The sequence below is a fragment of the Dendrobates tinctorius genome, unplaced genomic scaffold (assembly GCF_039654945.1).
Source record: "Dendrobates tinctorius isolate UK_male_01 unplaced genomic scaffold, ASM3965494v1 ptg000022l, whole genome shotgun sequence".
Lineage (NCBI taxonomy): Eukaryota > Metazoa > Chordata > Amphibia > Anura > Dendrobatidae > Dendrobates > Dendrobates tinctorius.
The window spans coordinates 81813518-81836435 of record NW_027361690.1 but is presented as its reverse complement, the minus strand read 5'-3'; the positions used below and the strand labels follow the sequence as shown (position 1 = coordinate 81836435).

General features: G+C 44.8%; 1 protein-coding gene across 3 annotated transcripts in view; it reads left to right on the top strand.

Annotated features, from left to right (window-relative positions):
* The window catches only part of ADAMTS17 (ADAM metallopeptidase with thrombospondin type 1 motif 17), a 428881-nt gene extending 410968 nt beyond the window's left edge, over positions 1 to 17913 (top strand). For all 3 annotated transcript variants that reach the window (XM_073568808.1, XM_073568807.1, XM_073568809.1), the window contains one exon: positions 8012 to 17913. In XM_073568808.1, the coding sequence (XP_073424909.1) occupies positions 8012 to 8163 (152 nt within the window). In that variant the 3' untranslated portion in view covers positions 8164 to 17913. The remainder of the gene's footprint in view (positions 1 to 8011) is intronic.
* Positions 17914 to 22918: the final 5005 nt, after the last annotated feature.

The window sequence follows — 22918 nt, the reverse complement described above, 5'->3', positions numbered from 1 at the left end:
TTTCGAAGCGTCTAAGAGCGTGTAAGGGAACAAAGTCACATAGGAGCAACCTGTGACACTGGATTGCTCTGCTGACAGCACTTTTTCGATACTACTTCACAGCTATCACTATTGTATAGGCATTACCCAATTACTATATGCAAAGGGCTTCTTCAGAGAGGACGAGGGCAGGAACTCTAGTGCCAACTATTGGATGTAACAATCCTAAAATCCATATGACTTAGGATAAGAAGCCAAAGCAGACACTTCACTTTCAGACACATGTTTTGGGGGTTTTGTACCTCATCAGTGCAAAGAAGGAGAGCCAATTTGGCTATGACAGTGTTTCTCAACTACAGTCCTCAAGACCCACTAACAGGTCAGGTCAAGTTTTCAGGATATCCTATGTATTGCACAGGTGATAATTTCATCACCTGCTCAAGCATTAATTCCATCACCTATGCAACACTAAGGAAATCCTAAAAACATAACCTATTGGTGGGTCTTGAGAACTGGAGTTGACAAACACTGGTCTATGAGGTAACGTTTCTTCTGTATAGTGCGCCAAGTTGGTGTAGGGAAATTTATAGACCAGTCAATACTTCCCTGGGAATATAAATATATCGTATCTATAGATATATAATTGCCTTAAATTGTCTGTCGTCCATTTCCATCTGGATGTCCCCTAATCCCACAATCCACTGCGCCGACCGGAAGTATGCTGACCGCCATTTTGGAACACCCAAGTGATGCTGCTCGGATCCAGGACGCAGCTGTGATCCCAAATGCTGCTGCGATCACGACTGACACTTGGATCCAGGCCGTCGCTGCGATCCCGACCGCCACTGGGATCCCAGCTGTCGCTCGGATCCAGGTCGCCGCTGCGATCCTGAACGCCGCTGCGATCCCAACTGCTGCTGGGATCCCAGCTGCCGCTCGGATCCAGGCCACCGCTGAGATCCCAACCGCCGCTGGGATACCAGGTGCCGCTTGGATCCAGGCTGCCACTGCGATATCAAATGCCGCTGCGATCCCGGCCGCTGCTTGGAAACCAGCCGCCGCTCAGATCCCAGCTGCCACTCATATCCAGGCTGTCGCTGCGATCACGAGGCTGTGAAAGGGGTGTAACGAGGGGCTATAACGAGAGGGGTGTAATGAAGGGGGTATAATGAGAGGGTGTAATGAGGGGGTGTAATGAGGGGGGAGTAATGAGAGGGATGCCGCCGCTGGACCCCCGCCAGGACCCACCACCTGACTTCATGCGCCAGATCCTGCCGCTGCCTGCCCACCTCTGTGCAGTCACAGCCGGCAGAAAAGACTGCGGCTTGAGGCCTGTGCTGGAGATTGGGTGCAGCCACGCTCTGGTGGCGCCGCACACCATCTCCAGCACAGGCCGCAAAAACCGTCTTTCCTGCCGGTTGTGACTGCACGGAAGTGGGTGGGCCGCCACCCCCAGCGCCACAAAGCTGCCCCCATCGTGATGTTACTGCCCTCCCGATGCAGTAGCATCGGGCACACATCTAGTTACTATATAACTGTCAGCACTGTGTGGGCATCCTGTGGCATTACTGTATTAGTTTTTCTGCTATATACCAAGTAATACAGTGATGAAACACAGCACATTCCAACCACTTTCAAAGCACTATGCATTATTTGAGTACATTCAAAAGTAGCAGAAATTCTGGAACGTTTTCCATCCGTACTCATGGGTGGAGAACACACAATCGATTACAGTTGCAGCAAAGTAGATTAGCATTCAAAGGGAATCTGTCTGTAAGAATAACCCTCCTCAGCAATCTATATGGGTATGCAGGTCATAGGAAGTTGAATATGTAAATGAGCTGTTAAGTTTTGTGGATGTAAATAGATCCCCCTGATAATTTGATTCCAGAGTTTATTTTAAATAAAAAGTGGAATTACCAGTGTGAGACATGTAGATCAGGAGAGAAGACTGTCAGTCATTATATGTCTCACACTGGTAACACCTTTTTTAATTTAAAACAAGCTCTGGAGGCAGATTCTCAGGGAGATCTATGTCCGGCCCATACATCTAAACCACTCATTTGCATATAAAAAATGTGGATTTCTCCTTCGCCTCATTTGGGAACACAGGTACTGTGGGTGTATGCTACTGCTGCCTGGAGGCTGACACTAAGAGAAAAAAAGAGGTTAGCTCCTCCTTCGCCGTATAAAGCCTCGCCCCGGTTGCGGGCGGAATAATTTTTTGCTTAGTGTCCATTGGAGGCACACGTCTGGTCTTTTTTTCCAGACTCTGTCATTTTTTTTCCATGAAGATAAGACAGGGGCAACGGATCCTATTGAAAGGGTCCAATTTCTCCAAACCAACAACGGGCGAGCACGTGCGAGTGTCGCCTCCACGTATCCTTTCCCGCTACGTGGGACATGATGCCAGACTGAGCCCTAACCACCCTAAGGTAGTGAAACCCTAGGCTGTACAGAGGCCTGCGAATAGTCCGTGTGGCCCCCACTGCATCACCAATGCCAGACAGCAGTGATGGAAGGTGGCGGACGGTCCCTTTCCTCATCCCCTATAGGGAAGATGGAGCTAGGGTGCCTGCACCGTCCTTAAACTTTTTTCGTTCACCCTTCCCCCCCCTATCCTGAGGATCAGTATGGACGTCGAGGGGTGAGGCATGGAAGGAGGTGGGCTGGGAGGGCTCCTGTGGACCCCTATGGTCGGCATTCCTGGTGCTGTTGGCAGGCATCCCCAGGCTTCCTGGGTGCGCCACTTGGCGTGGCAGCCGGCGACGCAGGCTCCGTTTTCGGCGGTCCCACCCCAAGTCTGGGCGCACGCCGGAAATTTAGTCCCTAGTTTTTCCTGGAACTAGGCTGCAGGCGGAAGTCCTGCCCCCTGTAACGTCCCCGGGGCCACCTGTTCGTCCAGAGGCCCGCCCACACGCCGGAGCGCGCTGTTTTTTAAAGAAGGAACAGCTGGTCGGCAGGCTGGACATCTGACAGGTCCAGGACGGGGGACACAGGACTGGGGTAAGTGCTACCCCTGGAGGAAGGCCACCCTCTGTGTGTTTTCTAGAGGCTAAGCAGGTTTTTGGTCCTTGGCATATCACTTAGCAGCCATCATGTCCAGAAAAGCTAAGGCACACACATTCTTATATGTTGCATGCACCTCCTGTCAGTCTGCCTTCCCACGGGCGCAAACCAAGCAGATTTGCGAAGCCTGCGATTCCCAATGTGCCCAGGAGCCCTCCCCTGCGACCGAGCCCAGTGTACCGAGCCCCCCGGAATGGGCTCTTTCTCTCTCAGCCCATGGCATCGCTTACGAGAGCAATCGAGTCCCTTCGGACCCCAGATAGGGGCAGGGATAGTGGCTTGCCTGTGTTAGAGGGGTGCTCCACCTCAAAGGAGCCTCCGGCCTGCAGGGGCCGCTCTCACGACAGACGCGGGGGAAACGAACCCACACAGCGTCTCCCGGTCCATCTGGTGCTTCGGCATCCATAAGTTCGGCCTTTCGCTCACCTTCACCAAGGGTCGTTAACGGGAGCTCAGATTACGACTCGGAAGAGCCGCTTGATTCAGGTACTCCAGAATACCGGGAAACAATTGACAGCCTCATTGAGACCGTCAACCAGACCCTTGGGATTGAAGATGATTCCACCTTGGCCTCAGGTCACAAGGTCTCATTTAAGCGAGCAAAGCGGCCGCATAGAGTGTTTAGTTCTCACCCAGAGTTTGAAGACCTAATACAACAACACAGAGAGCGGCCCAACAAACGGTTCTCAGGGCAAAAGGCGCTCGAGGCGAGGTATCTGTTCGCCCCTGATCTCCGTAAGAAATGGGCAGAGTCCCCAACGGTAGATCCACCCGTGTCACACTTGGCCTCTAGGTCCCTATTATCCATACCTAGTGGTTCCTCTATCAAGGATCCCACTGACCGTCTCATAGAGAGCCTAGCTCGCTCAGTATTTGAGGCATCAGTTTCAACACTCTCCCCCTCATTTGCGGCAACCTGGGTAGCAAAGGCCATGCTGGCTTGGTCAGAATCATTGAACAGAGCCCTGCAGGGTATGGACCTACCAGCAGAGGTATCAGATCGCAAATCAGATCACTTTGGCCGGGGACTACCTAATCAATGCATCTTTGGATGCGGCCAACTGTGCAGCTGTCGCCGCGGCAAATGCGATCTCCATTAGGAGGACTTTTTGGTTGAGGACATGACGGGCGGACACAACTTCCAAGAAATCCCTGACTTCCTTGCCCTATCAAAGCGGTCGTCTGTTCGGGGAGAAGTTGGATCAGCTCATGTCTGATTCCACAGGTGGAAAGTGCAGTTTTCTCCCTCAACAAACGGTTAAACAGCCATTTCGCCACCAACCTCAGACGCGGTTTCGGTCCTTTCGCAACCCCGGGTAATAGAGCTGGTGTCCTCGGGGTACAAGATAGAATTCATCAAATACCCCCCAAGAATGTTTTTTCTTTCCCGTCCTCCAAAAGTAATCGCCCGAGCAAGGGCTTTACTCAAGGTCATAAAATTACTCACAGCACAACGGAGTCATTGTTCCCGTACCGGAGAAAGAAAAAAATTTAAGGGGTTCTACAACCTGTTCACGGTGCCCAAAAAGGATGGGGCCGTCAGGCCCATTCTGGACCTAAAGCTCCTAAACAAGTTTATCAGGATCAGACATTTCCGGATGGAGTCTCTCCGTTCAGTCATATCTGCCATGGGGCGGGGAGAATACTTGGCCTCTATCGACATCCAAGACGCCTACCTACTTATCCCCATTTTTCCCCCACAGCAAAGGTTCCTGCGCTTCACCATCAACGGCCTACACTTTCAGTTCGCAGCACTACCCTTCGGTTTGGCCACCGCTCCCAGGGTATTCACAAAAGTCATGGCAGTCATCATGGCCACCCTGCACTCCAGGGGCATAGTTGCCTTTCCTTATTTAGACAACCTCTTGGTCAAAGGCCCTTCCTTTCGGGCATGCAACGAGAGTGTCAGCATCACGCTGGACACTCTTTCCCGCTTAGGATGGTTGGTCAATCTGAAAAAGTCATCCCCTGTGCCAGTTCAGAGGATTGTCTTCTTAGGAATGATCTTCAACACTTCCCGAGGGTTGGTAATTCTCTCTTGAGACAAGGCCTTAGCTCTCCGGCAGGGAGTCCGGAAGCTGCGCCAACCGGTCCCTTATACCATCCACTTCTGCATGAGGATCCTAGGAAAGATGATGGCAGCATTGGAGGCAATTCCTTTTGCCCAGCTCCATCTTCGCCCCCTGCAGCACGCCCTGTTCTCAGTCTGGGACAAAAACCCATTTTCTCTCAATCGCCGGTGCCGGTTGCCGAAGCGGGTCGCACAGGAACTCGGGTGGTGGACAGCAAGTGCCTCACTTCTCCAGGGCAAGCCCTTTCCCCCAGACCATTGGTTGGTGGTGACAACCGACGCCAGCCTCCTCTGATGGGGAGCGGTTTTTTGCCACCACACGACCCAGGGACGGTGGTCGCCGCAGGAGGCACGCCTCCCAATCAGCTTGTTGGAATTACAGGCAATCCGGCTAGTTTTGCGACAGTTTCATCCCCTTCTAGCAGGCCGACCCGATCTGATTCAGTCAGACAACGCCACGGCTGTGGCTTACATAAATCATCAGGGGGGCACCCGCAGCAGGGAAGCCATGCGCGAGGTAGGGCAAGTGCTTCATTGGGCCGAGAGAAACCACTCGGCGATATCGGCAGTCCACATCCAGGGCATGGAGAACTGGGCGGCAGACTTCCTCAGCCGGCAGGGTCTCGCATCCGGGGAATGGCCACTTCACCCCGAGACCTTCCAGCAGCTTTGCCAATGATGGGGGACGCCGGATGTGGACCTAATGGCCTCCAGAGTGAATGCCAAAGTACCAGCATTTGTCGACCGATTCCGGGATCCGCAGGCATTTGCCGTGAATGCGCTGGTTCTACCATGGAACCAGTTTCGCCTCCCATACCTATTTCCCCCGTTGCCACTACTTCCGAGGGTCATCAAGAAGATCAAGGCGGAAGGGGTGCCAGTGATTCTGCTGGCCCCAGATTGGCCTCGTCGGGCATGGTTTCTCAGACCTGGTACAGCTATTTGCCGACATTTCTTGGCACCTGGCAGAGCGCCCAGACCTACTGTCCCAGGGCCCGATCTACCACCCAGGCTGGGTTCAGCCGCAGTGGTCACTACAATGGTTAGCGCCTGTAAGCCGGCCTCAGCACGTATTTATCACTTCACCTGGAAGGTTTTCTTCACATGGTGTCGGAACCATGGTTGTTTTCCACTGAGATTTTCTATTCCCAACATCTTGACCTTTCTCCAGTCCGGCCTAGACTCAGGCTTGGCCCCAAGTTCCCTCAGGAGACAAATATCGGCCTTATCTGTTCTGTTCCAGCGCAGGATTGCTACCAATCCGCCCCTGGACGCTTGGGACCTTAACCTGGTCCTAAGTGTTCTACAGGAGGCTCCATTTGAGCCGTTACAGGAGGCCTCTTTAACCTACCTTTCTTGGAAGGTAGTATTTCTGGTGGCAATAACATCTATCAGGCGGGTCTCAGAGCTGGCAGCTCTATCCTGCCGAGCTCCGTTTCTGGTCTTCCACAAAGATAAGGTGGTTCTTAGACCAGCTCCTCCCTTTCTGCCGAAGGTCGTTTCCTCGTTTCACATTATTGAGGATATTGTATTGCCCTCTTTTTGTCCAGCACCGGTACACCGTGTGGAAAAGGCTCTTCATACATTGGACCTGGTGAGAGCTCTCAGGAGGTACGTGTCGCGGACGGCACCCTTTCGTCAGACGGACACGCTGTTTGTTCTTCCCGAGGGGTGCAGGAAGGGACTTGCTGTCTCAAAATCAACCATAGCCAGATGGATTCGTTTGACTATTCAGGAGTCTTACCGCATCAGAGGCACACCAGTTCCAGCAGGGATCAGAGCGCACTCTACTCGGGCAGTGGGCGCCTCTTGGGCGCTTCGGCACCAGGCATCGGCGGAATAGGTTTGAAAGGCTGCAACCTGGTCCAGCTTGCACACATTCGCAAAGCACTACAATATCCATACTCAGGCTTCGTCAGATGCAAGCCTGGTTAGAAGGATTCTCCAAGCAGCGGTGGCGCACCTTTAGACAGGAGGTGCATGTAGCTTGGGTCGGTGAGTCAACTTCACACCCAGGCACTGCTTTAGGATGTCCCACAGTACCTGTGTCCCCCAATGAGGTGAAGGAGAAGCATGGATTTTTGTGATAAACTCACCGTAAAATACTTTTCTCCGAGACGCTCATTGGGGGACACAGCACCCACCCTGATAGCCAAGTTGGCTTCTGTTTTGTTTAATAAACATACTTTTTTGAATGATATTAGGGTGATGTTTTTTCTAGACATGTTGTTACCTGCATTAAGGTTGATGTCTGATTTTTGTTTGATCTCCTACTGCTTTTGCACCAAACTGATTCCGCCCGCAACAGGGGCGAGGGTGTATACGGCGGAGGAGGAGCTAACCTCTTTTTTTCACTTAGTGTCAGCCTCCAGGTGGCAGTAGCATACACCCACAGTACTTGTGTCCCCCAATGAGCATCTCGGAGAAAAGGATTTTACTGTGAGTTTATCACAAAAATCCATGTTTCTTTGGAATAAGACATTGGATCACAGATAACAAGGTATCACTTTATTCAACTTTCTATGACCTGTATGAACACATAGACGGCTTAGGGGTGTTGATCCTAGTGACAGATGGCCTTCAACAATCCTCATCCACACATTGCGAAAAAATAAAAATTGACATATCTGCAGAAAAAGTTGACAGATTTCACCCTTTGCAAATTTGTGGCAAATCTGCAGCATGTAAAACGTTTGTATTTTGTGCCAAACTCTACAATTGATCCCCCCCCCCCCCACCATATGGACATACCCTAAAGATGATGTAATGTGGCAAGATTCTTGGTGCCACCCACCTTAAATAGTCATTCTAGTAAGTAATAAAACTTCGATCCATTGCTAGTGGTTTGTGATATAGTATGATGTATTATTCTTTTTTTTCCTTTTCTTCCAGCTGCTCTGACCTACAAGTGTACAGGTGACCAATGGACAGTGTACTGCAGAGTGGTACGAGAAAAGAACCTGTGTCAGGATATGAGGTGGTACCAGCGCTGCTGCCAGACATGCAGGGACTTCTACGCCACCAAGCTGCAGCCACAAAGCTAGTGACCCCCCAGCACTGAGCAGAGCCTTGCACACAGCACAGAAGTGCTACAATCAGCAAAACAAGACTTGAACACAATGGTGCTGGGTAACGATAACAGGGGGCCATGTCGTCAGATCTAAAATCACAGAACAAGTGTCACATGCTCTGTATACTGCTGAGCTTGTTCTTCTGCTTCACCGATTGTCTCCTGGATGTTTAACATGCTAAATGACTTTATCTGGATTATGCAAACATATTCTCAGGCAAATCAAGCAGACTGGAGAAACTGTGATATATTTTAGTGGTTTGCCCAAAAATGTAAAAAAAACAAAACCATCCAAAAAGACATTCTTCTATGAGTGCCAGCTGCACAATGAGGTTATCTGCAATCAGCAGCTGTAAAGTGGTGGCTGAGCTGAGGCCGTGTCTGTACTAAGGTGCTTAGTGGGTGATGAATATTTGCACACTGATGAGTTATCTGTACAGTAATGGCTACAAGCCTGTGTTTTCTTCTCTTTTTACAGTCACTCCGTGAATATTAGACCTACAGTAAATCCGCCAGGCTCTTCCTAATGTTACAGCCATTGTATAATGTGAATATGGGGACGCAGTGCGCTATGCAGCTTACTGTGTAATGTGCCCGGAGACAGCAGTGTCCTCTAGAAATACACCACTCATGTATTCTTCTTTTCCTTGTCACCTATCAGCTGGCATACTTCGCAGTTTTGTAGCTTGTGACTTATGTAACATTTACTGTTTCTTTAATATTGGTGCTTGTACGTAACCGAAATCGGCAACAACGGGACAAGGAGCTGTATGGGGTCCTGGATCAGGTACTGTTTTGTTGTGTTTGGCCATGTAGTCTTACTACAGAGTCTGAGGTGACACTATATAGAAGGCAACTGATGAATCCACATAGGTGGAGAAATGCAGCATTTAAGGGGTTATTGGGGATTTAAATAATAATAATACAGTAAGTAGCAAATGTATTAAAACAATAAATTAAAGTTAGTCTGCACAAAATGACTGTTCAAACCAAGCACATGTGCAGTATATTCTTGACATGGCTGAGCAGTTCACTGCACGTTCCCACTGCTTTTTCTCCATCTAACTGTCCCTTATGTGGTTCCTGTAAAGCCAGTGCTGTCAATCAAGGAAGAGGTTGGCGTAGATGGATAAAAATAGGCAGCTGGGAGAGTGAACTAAATTGTTTGACCACCTCAAAGTTGCATCAGGTGTCTGTGCTTGGTTTGGACAGTCGGTTTGGGCGGACACTCTCTTTAACTAGTACTCACCTGTCCAGTTCCTGCCAGAGCTTTTTCACTATTATCCATTCATATGTGACCGCTGCAGGCAATACGTAGCCTCAGTGGTCTTGTACCATACGTGCTGGAACCACTGCTAAGGCCAGTGATGTAGTGGATGTACGGCACAAGATCACTGCACCTAAAGGAACAAGAAATAGTGAACAAACAGAAAGACAGTACTAGGACGGGGAGGAATATACCGTATGAGTATTGGTTATTTTAACACACATTCATACCCATTTTATGATCCTGGACAATGAGATTATGGAAAACACTACATTATTATAATAGTAGCTGCAGATATGTGGTTGTTATAGTGGTCGCTTTCATTTCAGAAAATGCACTAACAGTGTTATTGGCGATGGGCACAGCAAAACTGTGTTCATGCCAGTATTTTATTATGTTCCCTATAATTACCAGATCACTGTTCTCCATTCTTGTGTTAATGCTCATACGCTCTTTTTTTCAGTTCTCTTTTTTTTCTTTTTTTTTTTTGACAGGTGGAAACTCTTCCACAGCTCCTGTCATATGGACCCTTTGACTTTTAAGGGTTCTACAAAATTTGGATATTTTATCATCTTCTATGTACTGTATATCTCCTTGTGTGTGTGTATAAATTTTTTTTGCTACTGTTTTATATTCCGTCCTTATATTGTAGCAAGATACAAACATATTGGGTCTTAGAGGACTTCAGTTATAAAATGCATCCAAGGTGCAGCTTATGATCCATCTTAGGCTGGGGCTGCACAGTGACTTTGGCCGACACAGGTACAAATTAGAACGTTGCAAAACAAAATCCCACTGGTCCTGGTTCTTTGTAACTTCCTTGTTTTGGTATTTAGAGGGTCGCACGTTATGCCGTGATGTAACGGCAGCATACAGCAAACTGTGTCTTGGCCAAAGTCACCCTGTAGCCCCGACCTAAACAGTGTCATATGTGGACAGAATCAGAATCCTGTATCAGTGCTGTAACTTCCTAGAAAGGGGGCATAGGAGGAGTGCTATCTGGTCGCAAGGAGCTGCCACTGAACTTTCAACTACTTCCTACAACCACCACTAAGTGATACTGTGTTAATCTACTGTATCCCATTGGTGTCTGCATGTAGCCAGTAGTATATCAGCTTTCTTTAAGCATTACTCCAATGCAGGGATGTCAAACTCATATACGCAGAGGGCAAAAATGAAAATCTTGGACAAAGTCGCGGATCAACCTTAATATTTATTTTAAAAAAAATGTCTACAATTGAGGAAATACATGATGAACTTTTTCATATGGAAACAAACTTAAAGGGGTTGTCCCATGAACAAAGTACATTTTAATTAATAGATCTTAGAATAACAATTTAGAATAATATGTTACGTAAGAACAGTAAAAAGCCTAATTTAAATATGTACCGTAATAACAAGGAATAAAAAGCTTTGAATAATACAGATAATAAAGTATGATGCAAAAACAAAAGCCACAGAAAGTGCTCTATACAGTATAATGGCCCCATATACTGCTCCATACAGTATAATGGCCCCACATAGTGCTCCATACAGTATAATGGACCATCATAATGCTCCATACAGTATAATGGCCCCACATACTATTCCATACAGTATAATAGCCCCACATAGTGATCCATGCAGTATAATGGCCCCACATAGTGATCCATACAGTATAATGGCACCACGTAGTGCTCCATACAGTATAATGGCCCCACATAGTGCTCCATACAGTATAATGGACCATCATAGTGCTCCATACAGTATAATGGACCATCATAGTGCTCCATACAGTATAATGGCCCCACATAGTGCTCCATACAGTACAATGGCCCCACAAAGTGCTCCATACAGTATAATGGCCTCACACAGTGCTCCATACAGTATAATGGCCCATCATAGTGCCCCATACAGTGTAATGGCCTCACACAGTGCTCCATACAGTATAATGGACCATCATAGTGCTCCATACAGTATAATGGACCATCATAGTGCTCCATACAGTATAATGGCCCCACATAGTGCTCCATACAGTATAATGGCCCCACATAGTGCTCCATACAGTATAATGGCCCCACATAGTGCTCCATACAGTATAATGGACCATCATAGTGCTCCATACAGTATAATGGCCCCACATAGTGCTCCATACAGTATAATGGCCCCACATAGTGCTCCATACAGTACAATGGCCCCACAAAGTGCTCCATACAGTATAATGGCCTCACACAGTGCTCCATACAGTATAATGGCCCATCATAGTGCCCCATACAGTGTAATGGCCTCACACAGTGCTCCATACAGTATAATGGCCCCACATAGTGCTCCATACAGTATAATGGACCATCATAGTGCTCCATACAGTATAATGGCCCCACATAGTGCTCCATACAGTATAATGGCCCCACATAGTGCTCCATACAGTATAATGGCCCCACATAGTGCTCCATACAGTATAATGGACCATCATAGTGCTCCATACAGTATAATGGCCCCACATAGTGCTCCATACAGTATAATGGCCCCACATAGTGCTCCATACAGTACAATGGCCCCACAAAGTGCTCCATACAGTATAATGGCCTCACACAGTGCTCCATACAGTATAATGGCCCATCATAGTGCCCCATACAGTGTAATGGCCTCACACAGTGCTCCATACAGTATAATGGCCTCACATACTCCATACAGTATAATGGACAATCATAGTGCTCCATACAGGATAATGGCCCCACATAGTGCTCCATACAGTAGAATGGCCCTACAAAGTGCACCATACAGTAGAATGGCCTCACATACTCCTTACAGTATAATGGCCCCACACAGTGCTCCATACAGTATAATGGCCTCACACAGTGCTCCATACAGTATAATGGCCCCACACAGTGCTCCATACAGTATAATGGCCCATCATAGTGCCCCATACAGTGTAATGGCCTCACACAGTGCTCCATACAGTATAATGGCCTCACATACTCCATACAGTATAATGGACAATCATAGTGCTCCATACAGGATAATGGCCCCACATAGTGCTCCATACAGTAGAATGGCCCTACAAAGTGCACCATACAGTAGAATGGCCTCACATACTCCATACAGTATAATGGCCCCACACAGTGCTCCATACAGTATAATGGCCTCACACAGTGCTCCATACAGTATAATGGCCTCACATACTCCATACAGTATAATGGCCCTACACAGTGCTCCATACAGTGTAATGGCCTCACACAGTGGCTCCATACAGTATAATGGCCTCACATACTCCATACAGTATAATGGCCCCACACAGTGCTCCATACAGTATAATGGCCTCACACAGTGCTCCATACAGTATAATGGCCTCACATACTCCATACAGTATAATGGACAATCATAGTGCTCCATACAGTATAATGGCCCCACATAGTGCTCCATACAGTAGAATGGCCCTACAAAGTGCACCATACAGTAGAATGGCCTCACATACTCCATACAGTATAATGGCCTCACACAGTGCTCCATACAGTATAATGGCCTCACATACTCCATATAGTATAATGGCCCTACACAGTGCTCCATACAGTGTAATGGCCTCACACAGTGGCTCCATACAGTATAATGGCCTCACATACTCCATACAGTATAATGGCCCCACACAGTGCTCCATACAGTATAATGGCCTCACACAGTGCTCCATACAGTATAATGGCCCATCATAGTGCCCCATACAGTGTAATGGCCTCACACAGTGCTCCATACAGTATAATGGCCTCACATACTCCATACAGTATAATGGACAATCATAGTGCTCCATACAGGATAATGGCCCCACATAGTGCTCCATACAGTAGAATGGCCCTACAAAGTGCACCATACAGTAGAATGGCCTCACATACTCCATACAGTATAATGGCCCCACACAGTGCTCCATACAGTATAATGGCCTCACACAGTGCTCCATACAGTATAATGGCCTCACATACTCCATACAGTATAATGGCCCTACACAGTGCTCCATACAGTGTAATGGCCTCACACAGTGGCTCCATACAGTATAATGGCCTCACATACTCCATACAGTATAATGGCCCCACACAGTGCTCCATACAGTATAATGGCCTCACACAGTGCTCCATACAGTATAATGGCCCATCATAGTGCCCCATACAGTGTAATGGCCTCACACAGTGCTCCATACAGTATAATGGCCTCACATACTCCATACAGTATAATGGACAATCATAGTGCTCCATACAGGATAATGGCCCCACATAGTGCTCCATACAGTAGAATGGCCCTACAAAGTGCACCATACAGTAGAATGGCCTCACATACTCCATACAGTATAATGGCCCCACACAGTGCTCCATACAGTATAATGGCCTCACACAGTGCTCCATACAGTATAATGGCCTCACATACTCCATACAGTATAATGGCCCTACACAGTGCTCCATACAGTGTAATGGCCTCACACAGTGGCTCCATACAGTATAATGGCCTCACATACTCCATACAGTATAATGGCCCCACACAGTGCTCCATACAGTATAATGGCCTCACACAGTGCTCCATACAGTATAATGGCCCATCATAGTGCCCCATACAGTGTAATGGCCTCACACAGTGCTCCATACAGTATAATGGCCTCACATACTCCATACAGTATAATGGACAATCATAGTGCTCCATACAGGATAATGGCCCCACATAGTGCTCCATACAGTGTAATGGCCTCACACAGTGGCTCCATACAGTATAATGGCCTCACATACTCCATACAGTATAATGGCCCCACACAGTGCTCCATACAGTATAATGGCCTCACACAGTGCTCCATACAGTATAATGGCCTCACATACTCCATACAGTATAATGGACAATCATAGTGCTCCATACAGTATAATGGCCCCACATAGTGCTCCATACAGTAGAATGGCCCTACAAAGTGCACCATACAGTAGAATGGCCTCACATACTCCATACAGTAGAATGGCCTCACACAGTGCTCCATACAGTATAATGGCCTCACATACTCCATATAGTATAATGGCCCTACACAGTGCTCCATACAGTGTAATGGCCTCACACAGTGGCTCCATACAGTATAATGGCCTCACATACTCCATACAGTATAATGGCCCCACACAGTGCTCCATACAGTATAATGGCCTCACACAGTGCTCCATACAGTATAATGGCCCATCATAGTGCCCCATACAGTGTAATGGCCTCACACAGTGCTCCATACAGTATAAAGGGCCCAACATTAAAAAAACTACTTACCTCTGCCCATTCCCCCGCTGCTCTGGTCTCTTCCTGGTGTTTTCAGATTTTCTGTACATCTTGGTACAGTGGACAAGTTTTACTGACGTCATCTCACTGCTGCATTGAGATATCAGACGCAAAGGGGGAATGATGGGAGAGGGAGAATCAGCTGATGCTCCCTTCTCCATCATTGCTTTCAACTGTATTGGCATCTAGGATGCCGATCTAGTTGAAAATGCGATGCCAGGTGAAAGTGTCGGGATACCCGGACCTGCGTCGCAGGCAAAGAATTGTTGAGGTACCTGCCCGGTATCGCGAGCTAAACATACTCTCCCTGCGGGCCAGAGTTTGACACGTGCGCTAATGTATTATTTTCACATTCCCAGATGCATATGGTGGCTACAATCTTATGATTTTACTTCTGTTCCCTGCACTATGCACATTGTAACTGAAGTCCATTGGAGGAAGACATTATATTGCAGAGGCAATTCTATGATGACGTAATGTTCCTGTTCTGTTGAGTCAAACAATAGGGAAAAAGTAAAATGAAAACCCGTTTTGTTGCAGACAGCAGACAATCAAAGTGCAGCTTTGAATTTTCAGTCTCACGAAAAAAAAAAATTAAAGCTGTGCTGATTGGTGTCTATGGACAACAAAAGGCAATTTTTCTTTTAGACAGTTTCATAAATCTGCCCCGTTATTCTTATATTTTAGTCATAAAACTAACTCTGAAAGCAACAGGTTATTAAAGATTGCCACTAAGTGGATAGACGAGATAGCCTCAATATTCTTCTATCCATTAGATTTGTACTGGCTCAGATATGGACATCTATACCACTAAGGCAAGGCATACCACATGTGAAACGTGTACAGATAGATATAACGTATTGCTAAATTCTGTATATAACACAGAGATGTAGTAGTGATAAAAATCTATAATTATTATCGTAAGTAGCAAAGTAATCGGCATTGTACAAAGGAGATTCAGGTGCCGAGAGCATATTTTATTTGTAGAGCCTTAAATAGATTATCTGATAGTTCTTAATTTAAGAAATTATGGGGAGGACAGAACATAAGCGGTCAGATTAGTCTGACAATCCCGCTAATCTCATCCCCTCCTCCTCATTGTATTGTGACGTACTGACATCTGGTGGAAAATTGTAGTAACTACAACTTACTAGTCCTGTCTCTGGTACAAAGGTGTGTGTACCGGAGAAAGGTGAAATTCAAAGGGGACTTTCATAGCTAAACTCTAGTGGTTGCTTGTACAACAAGGGCATTTAACACTAAGAAAGGCTTGATTCATGAAAACGTTGAGCTGGGAATAGTCCACTGCACTCAGAGCTGTGTATGAGATAATGGCAGACATATACTGTACAAATGAGCTAATGGCAGACATATACTGTACAATTGCATGTTTGCCAAACAGAACTCACAAATGTGGTGTGAATGTCCAAATACTTATTACACAAGTAGTCTCATCACAATTTATATTTCAGAATCCGTCCTACTTATCTCTAATGGTGTGTAAGTGTATTAATATACTTACTGATAACTTTCTTAAACTTACAATTATCATAAAATATAATGTGTCATGAAAAAAAATCTCTGGGATATGTAGAAATATTCCAGAGTTATTACCGCATAAAGCGACAAGTGTCAGATTTGAAAAATTTGACCTGGTCAGGAAGGTTTAAACAGGCTTTGGCGGTAAGTGGTTAAAGGGCAGTAAGGAGTTAATGCACATATCATTACATAGGATTATGGAATAAAAATGTTGATGAGACTTCTTATTTAATGATGGGACCCTAATGTTATACTTGCAGACAGATCTTTATGAGCTCTCCCGCTATGTTCACTCATAGTTTTGTGAGCACTCAATATTCCTGTGCAAAAATGTATCCAAAAATGCTTGAAAAGCTCTCCCTACTGATTTCTTTGGGAAATCCATGTTCACCTGAGGAGTTTTTACAACTTTTTTTCCCTGACTATGTTTTGAAGAACATGGTGTAACAAAAGAAAAACAAATAGAAGGCTGAAAAAACTTTTCCAAAACTCTGCACACCACTTCAGGAAAAGAAAAACTCCTCCAAAAGCTTTCCAAGAAAGGATTGCTTCTAGAATGCCTAAAAAAAAAAAAAACAACCTCCATGTGAACATAGCTTTAGGGATAAAGTGGAAGGTGGTAAGGATGGTTTTAACAAACGTGTGGCTGATGAAAGAGCATTGTTCTCTGACAAGCCAATTATGGCTATGCCAACCAAAATAAAAAAAATGACATATTCCAATTCGAATTCTTGAAGGGACAGCTGTCGGCACGATTTAACACCACAAAATATAAGCCCATATCGCACTTTCAAAACAACTTCAACAATACCTTTACATAGCCAGTCCATTCCTCCACTACTTTGAAATCAGTGTTTGAATTGGTATACAAATGAGGGTGAAAAACTACTGTAGAGCTGAAGCCTCTGCCACTCCAGCTGTATTCTCTGGCCAGCGGGGCCTCCTTCTGCTTGACGGACGGCTCCTTTGCCTGAACTCACACAGCATAGAGGCTGTCAGCCAAGCAGGAGCAGGTGGCTCTGGGCAGGAAATAGAGCTGGAGTGACAGAGGCTTCAGATCTGCCATAGTTTTTAAGCCTCATTTGCATATCCATTCAAATGCGGATTTCTCAGTAAAGGAGGAACGGACTGGCCATGTAAAAGTATTGCTGGGCTTGTCTTTGTAAGTATTACATGCAGATATAAACAGTTTGGGTGGGGAAATCTGCCGACAGATTCCCTTTTAGATTTAAGTACTGTGCAGCAGTTCAGATACCCATGAAAAAACGAACAAGACCAAACCAGTGACTTTCCCTATACATTAGGCTTGTATGTATGCCGGATGCATGGGATAAATGAGCTTTTTGTAGCATTTTACAATGGTGCTAACTGATCACAAAGATACTTGTGTATTGTGCTAAGGATGTTCCACTGTTACTATGGTGCTGTACACTTTACAATGGTTTGTGGTGCTATTTTTGTATTGAAATGAAAAAAAAAATGTATAGTTGTTGCTTTGTTACAATATAACACAGGGTAATTACCTATATGTCGTCTGTATTGTTTCAGAATCATAACAGTGGCTTCAAAAACAGGTAATATAGAAAAATAAAGAAAATGAAAGATATATAACCCACTCTGTACAAAATAAAGAACTTAGTGGAGAATTTACCAGGATTTTTGCATCAGTGCCTTTTTCGAAAGTTGTAAAAAAGTATTAAAAAGGGCGGGGGTGGAGTGGATAAATAACTCTAGCCAGAAGTGTTACATATAAAGATGCACCAAATTTATCAAATATCGACAAACACATTGATTATTTTGGCACAAATACAGAATTGGAATTTTTTGGTTATTGCAACTTCCCAAAACAATGCACTAAAAAGATCTCAATATGCCATATATAGCCAAAAATTGTACCAATAAACACTGCAGTTGCTGCACAAAAAGAAGCCCTCATGTAGCACCGCTGGTATAAAAGTAAATTAGTTATGTCTCAGAAAATGGCAATCCAAACATAATAAAAATAATTCTATACGTTTTGTATTGCCATAATCGCACTGAACCAAATAATCATATTGCCAGGTCATTTTTACTGCTCAATAAACCACGTAGAAACAAGATGCAATGGCCGAGTTGTGGGGCCTTTTTTTTTTTTTTTTTTTTACATCTCACTGGATTTTTTCTTTTACATTATGTGCTGACATTAATGGTGTCATTCAAAACTACAAATTGTAGCACAAAAATACAAAAAGCAAGCTCTCAATGTGGGTACGATGATGAAAAAATAATAAATATATCGCTTTTGAAAGGAGAGAAAAAAAACAGGCACAATATAAAAAATGATCTGGTCCTGAAGAGGTTAATTTTTTAAGCCTAAAGAGGCTGACCTTTCAAAATGTGTTAATGGTAGCAATGACTCTGTAGCAAACGGCGAATGGTCTCCTGATTAGATAGGAGTATGGTGCAGGGCTGTGGAGTCGGAGCTCATTTTGGTGGAGTCGGTATAAAATGGACCGACTCCTAAAATATATAATAAATTGGGTACAGTAGTTCAATGCAGAATGTGCTGATTATTTTTTCATAGGAATTTGGGAAAGTTATGAAATGTCCTATAAATGGCTGTTCTATTCCTGATCTAAGACTACATTAACACACAGCGTTTTTGCTGCGTTTTTTGTGGATACGTATTTCAGTTGCAAAAGCCGATCAGATTTTTTAAAAACCGCATCACCTGAAAGGTTTTTAAGCTCATAGATAATGTTTTCAATATCAAAAGCAGATTAGAAATCTGCTCTATCTACTGTATGTATATATCCATTTATCCATATCTGTCTGTCTATATCTTATCTGTACCAAAAATATGAATGAAAGCCGGGTAGCACACAGACTGACACTTCCTGCCAGGCAAAGGAGGAGGAAAGAGCGTCTCAAACATCATTAACAAGATATTTTGTAAGTGACAAAGTTACTGTAACAATGACAGCAGATATGTCTAACAGACAGCTCCTCCAGCTTGTTGTGAAGGACGGTGTACCATTATCATTATTTGCACGACCAGCTTTTACAGCTCTTAATAGAGAAATGGCCGCACACTTGGTGTTTCTCTGGAAAGAGAAAGTATTAGAAAATTAGTGATTGAAGAAGCCCTTAAACAAAAGGAAGATCTGAAAAAGACTCTCAAAAGACGCTTCATGTTTCTTAAAATGGATGCCTGCACACGTCACAGAGTGAACTATTTTGCCATCAATGTTCGATATGTTTGTGACAACAAAAATTGTTACCAACACGCTGGCAGTAAAAGATACTAAAGCTCATCACAGCAGCCAGTTTCTCCAGGCCTTAGTGGAAAAAGTTCTGCAAGATTACGAACTCAAAAAAGAACAGAAAAAGAACAGGTTCTTGCTATTGTAACGGACAATGCTTCAAACATGATAAGTACAATTACACTGATGAATGAGAGTAATGAACAACAGCTAGAGGAACATTTAGGATTCAGTATGTTTGAGATGGAAGGCCACAGTGCTGTTCATGTAACTGAGGAACAAACAGATATTACTACAGAAGAACAGCAAAATTATACTGTAGAAATAGATGATCTTGTTGAAGCTGCTTCAAAACACTTTCCTATTCATCACATGCGCTACAGCTGGCAATAAGAGAGAGTCTGCTAGAGGGACATGCTGGAAATCTGATTGGAAAAGTGAGGAAATTGGTTATTGCTGCCAGAACCCCTAAAATTGATTCCATCTTGAAGAGACGTGCTGAAAAAGGGCAATTGTTGATCAACTAAAACCGTTTCTTATAGATATGGCGAACCCTCAGGTAACCCTAAATGAAGGTCAATGGACACAGGTGGCTGAAAAGAAGGAATTGCTTAATCACCCATTTACTGTGACTAAAAAATTACAAGCTGAGGATTTAACTCCTGGCATTTTCATGAGGGAGTGGAAGAACTTGCTATTTTGCTGTTTAATCGCAGATGGCATTTCTGCTTCAATGAAACGGAGAGAGAGACAGCTATTGGAAAATAAAATTTTTCTGGCAGCTGTTTATGTGGACCCAAGTCATCGTATATTGCTTGATGATCAACAGCTTACTAAAGGAAAAGAAGCTCTGACTGAGGTAGCAGTTAGGAAGAGTGGCCTACAGGAGGACTGCCAGGCGCAAGAGGACTTGGATCCTGACAGTGCTACTGCTGCTATATCTTCATCCTCATCAGATGAGGAGTTTGACTTTGACAAGTATTTGGATGACATGGAGCAGGCAAAGCGTTGCTGCAAGGAAAAAGATTTCACTCCGTCTCCTATAGCAAGCAAATTGACCATATTTCAGCAAAATGTTTCACTTGCTCTCAAAGAAAAAGAAAAATTCAACCATTCATCAAAACTGACTGTGCATAAGGCAATTCCTTTATACCCGGAAATTTAGAGATGTTGCCCATGTGGTTACGGCTTTGCCTCCAACTCAAGATACTGTAGAGAGGTTGTTCTCTGGCCTTAACATTATTAGGTCAGATTTGAGGTCATCTATGAAGGAGGATTTGATGGAGGCAATTTTATTTCTTAGAACAAATTCATAGACTGCACAAATGTTATTTAGTATGTTTTTGTTGAAAACTGTTTTTTGCCACTTACATAGTTTATTACATAGTGTGTGTGTGTGTGTATATATATATGTATGTGTATATATATATATATATATATATACATATATATATATATATATATATATATATACATACACTCACTGGCCACTTTATTAGGTACACCTGTCCAACTGTGTGTTAAGACTTAATTTCTAATCAGCCAATCACATGGCGGCAACTCAGTGCATTTAGGCATGTAGACATGGTCAAGACAATCTCCTGCAGTTCAAACCGAGCATCAGTATGGGGAAGAAAGGTGATTTGAGTGCCTTTGAACGTGGCATGATTGTTGGTGCCAGAAGGGCTGGTCTGAGAATTTCAGAAACTGCTGATCTACTGGGATTTTCACGCACAACCATCTCTAGGGTTTACAGAGAATGGTCCGAAAAAGAAAAAAAATCCAGTGAGCGGCAGTTCTGTGGCCGGAAATGCCTTGTTGATGCCAGAGGTCAGAGGAGAATGGGCAGACTGGTTCGAGCTGATAGAAAGGCAACAGTGACTCAAATTGCCACCCGTTACAACCAAGGTAGGCAGAAGAGCATCTCTGAACGCACAGTGCGTCGAACTTTGAGGCAGATGGGCTACAGCAGCAGAAGACCACACCGGGTACCACTCCTCTCAGCTAAGAACAGGAAACTGAGGCTACAATTTGCACAAACTCATCGAAATTGGACAGTAGAAGATTGGAAAAACGTTGCCTGGTCTGATGAGTCTCGATTTCTGCTGCGACATTCGGATGGTAGGGTCAGAATTTGGCGTAAACAACATGAAAGCATGGATCCATCCTGCCTTGTATCAACGGTTCAGGCTGGTGGTGGTGGTGTCATGGTGTGGGGAATTTTTTCTTGGCACTCTTTGGGCCCCTTGGTACCAATTGAGCATCGTTGCAACGCCACAGCCTACCTGAGTATTGTTGCTGACCATGTCCATCCCTTTATGACCACAATGTACCCAACATCTGATGGCTACTTTCAGCAGGATAATGCGCCATGTCATAAAGCTCGAATCATCTCAGATTGGTTTCTTGAACATGACAATGAGTTCACTGTACTCAAATGGCCTCCTCAGTCACCAGATCTCAATCCAATAGAGCATCTTTGGGATGTGGTGGAACGGGAGATTCGCATCAGGGATGTGCAGCCGACAAATCTGCGCCAACTGTGTGATGCCATCATGTCAATATGGTCCAAAATCTCTGAGGAATGCTTCCAGCACCTTGTTGAATCTCTGCCACGAAGAATTGAGGCAGTTCTGAAGGCAAAAGGGGGTCCAACCCCTTACTAGCATGGTGTACCTAATAAAGTGGCCAGTGAGTGTGTGTATATATATATATATATATATATATATATACATACTGTATATATATGTAATCGATATTACATAGTGTATTACATATTTACAATTTATTACAGTTTTTTGTGTTCTAAAGTTGTATTCCAATAAATATTAGGTTCTATCTAAATATCTTGATTATTGTATCATAAAAATGATTTAATGTCTGATGTTCACATTGTACTACAATAAATTTTTCACTTAAATATAAGCAATATATGTGGGAGGTGGAGTCGGTGTAAGGGAAATTGAGGAGTCGGAGTCGCAGGTTTGGCTTACCGACTCCACAGCCCTGGTATGGTAGGCATCTGCTCACAAATAGCTGCAAAACCCTTTCCTTGATGATAATTGCAGTATATGCCTGTCAGTCCACAAGTAATCGACCATGTAGATTGCCACACTCACTAGCATGAGTTGGTTCACTTGTTTCCCTGCTGCTGTGTTGGTTAGTCATATCCAGTGTCGCAATCAATTACACACTGTCAGCCTCATCCCCTGCCTGTGCCAGCTCAACATCCACCTGCTGCTGCTCCCTATCCACATCCTGCTGCATGTGACATTGTCCTTTAGTGTCACCCAATCGGCTCAAGGAGGCAATGGACATGATATAATCAGTCACCACTTTATGCTGTTCATACAGTCTCTCCAAACTATGCAACACTGAATTAAATCATGTTACAGGGCCACAAATCGAGCAATGCTCAG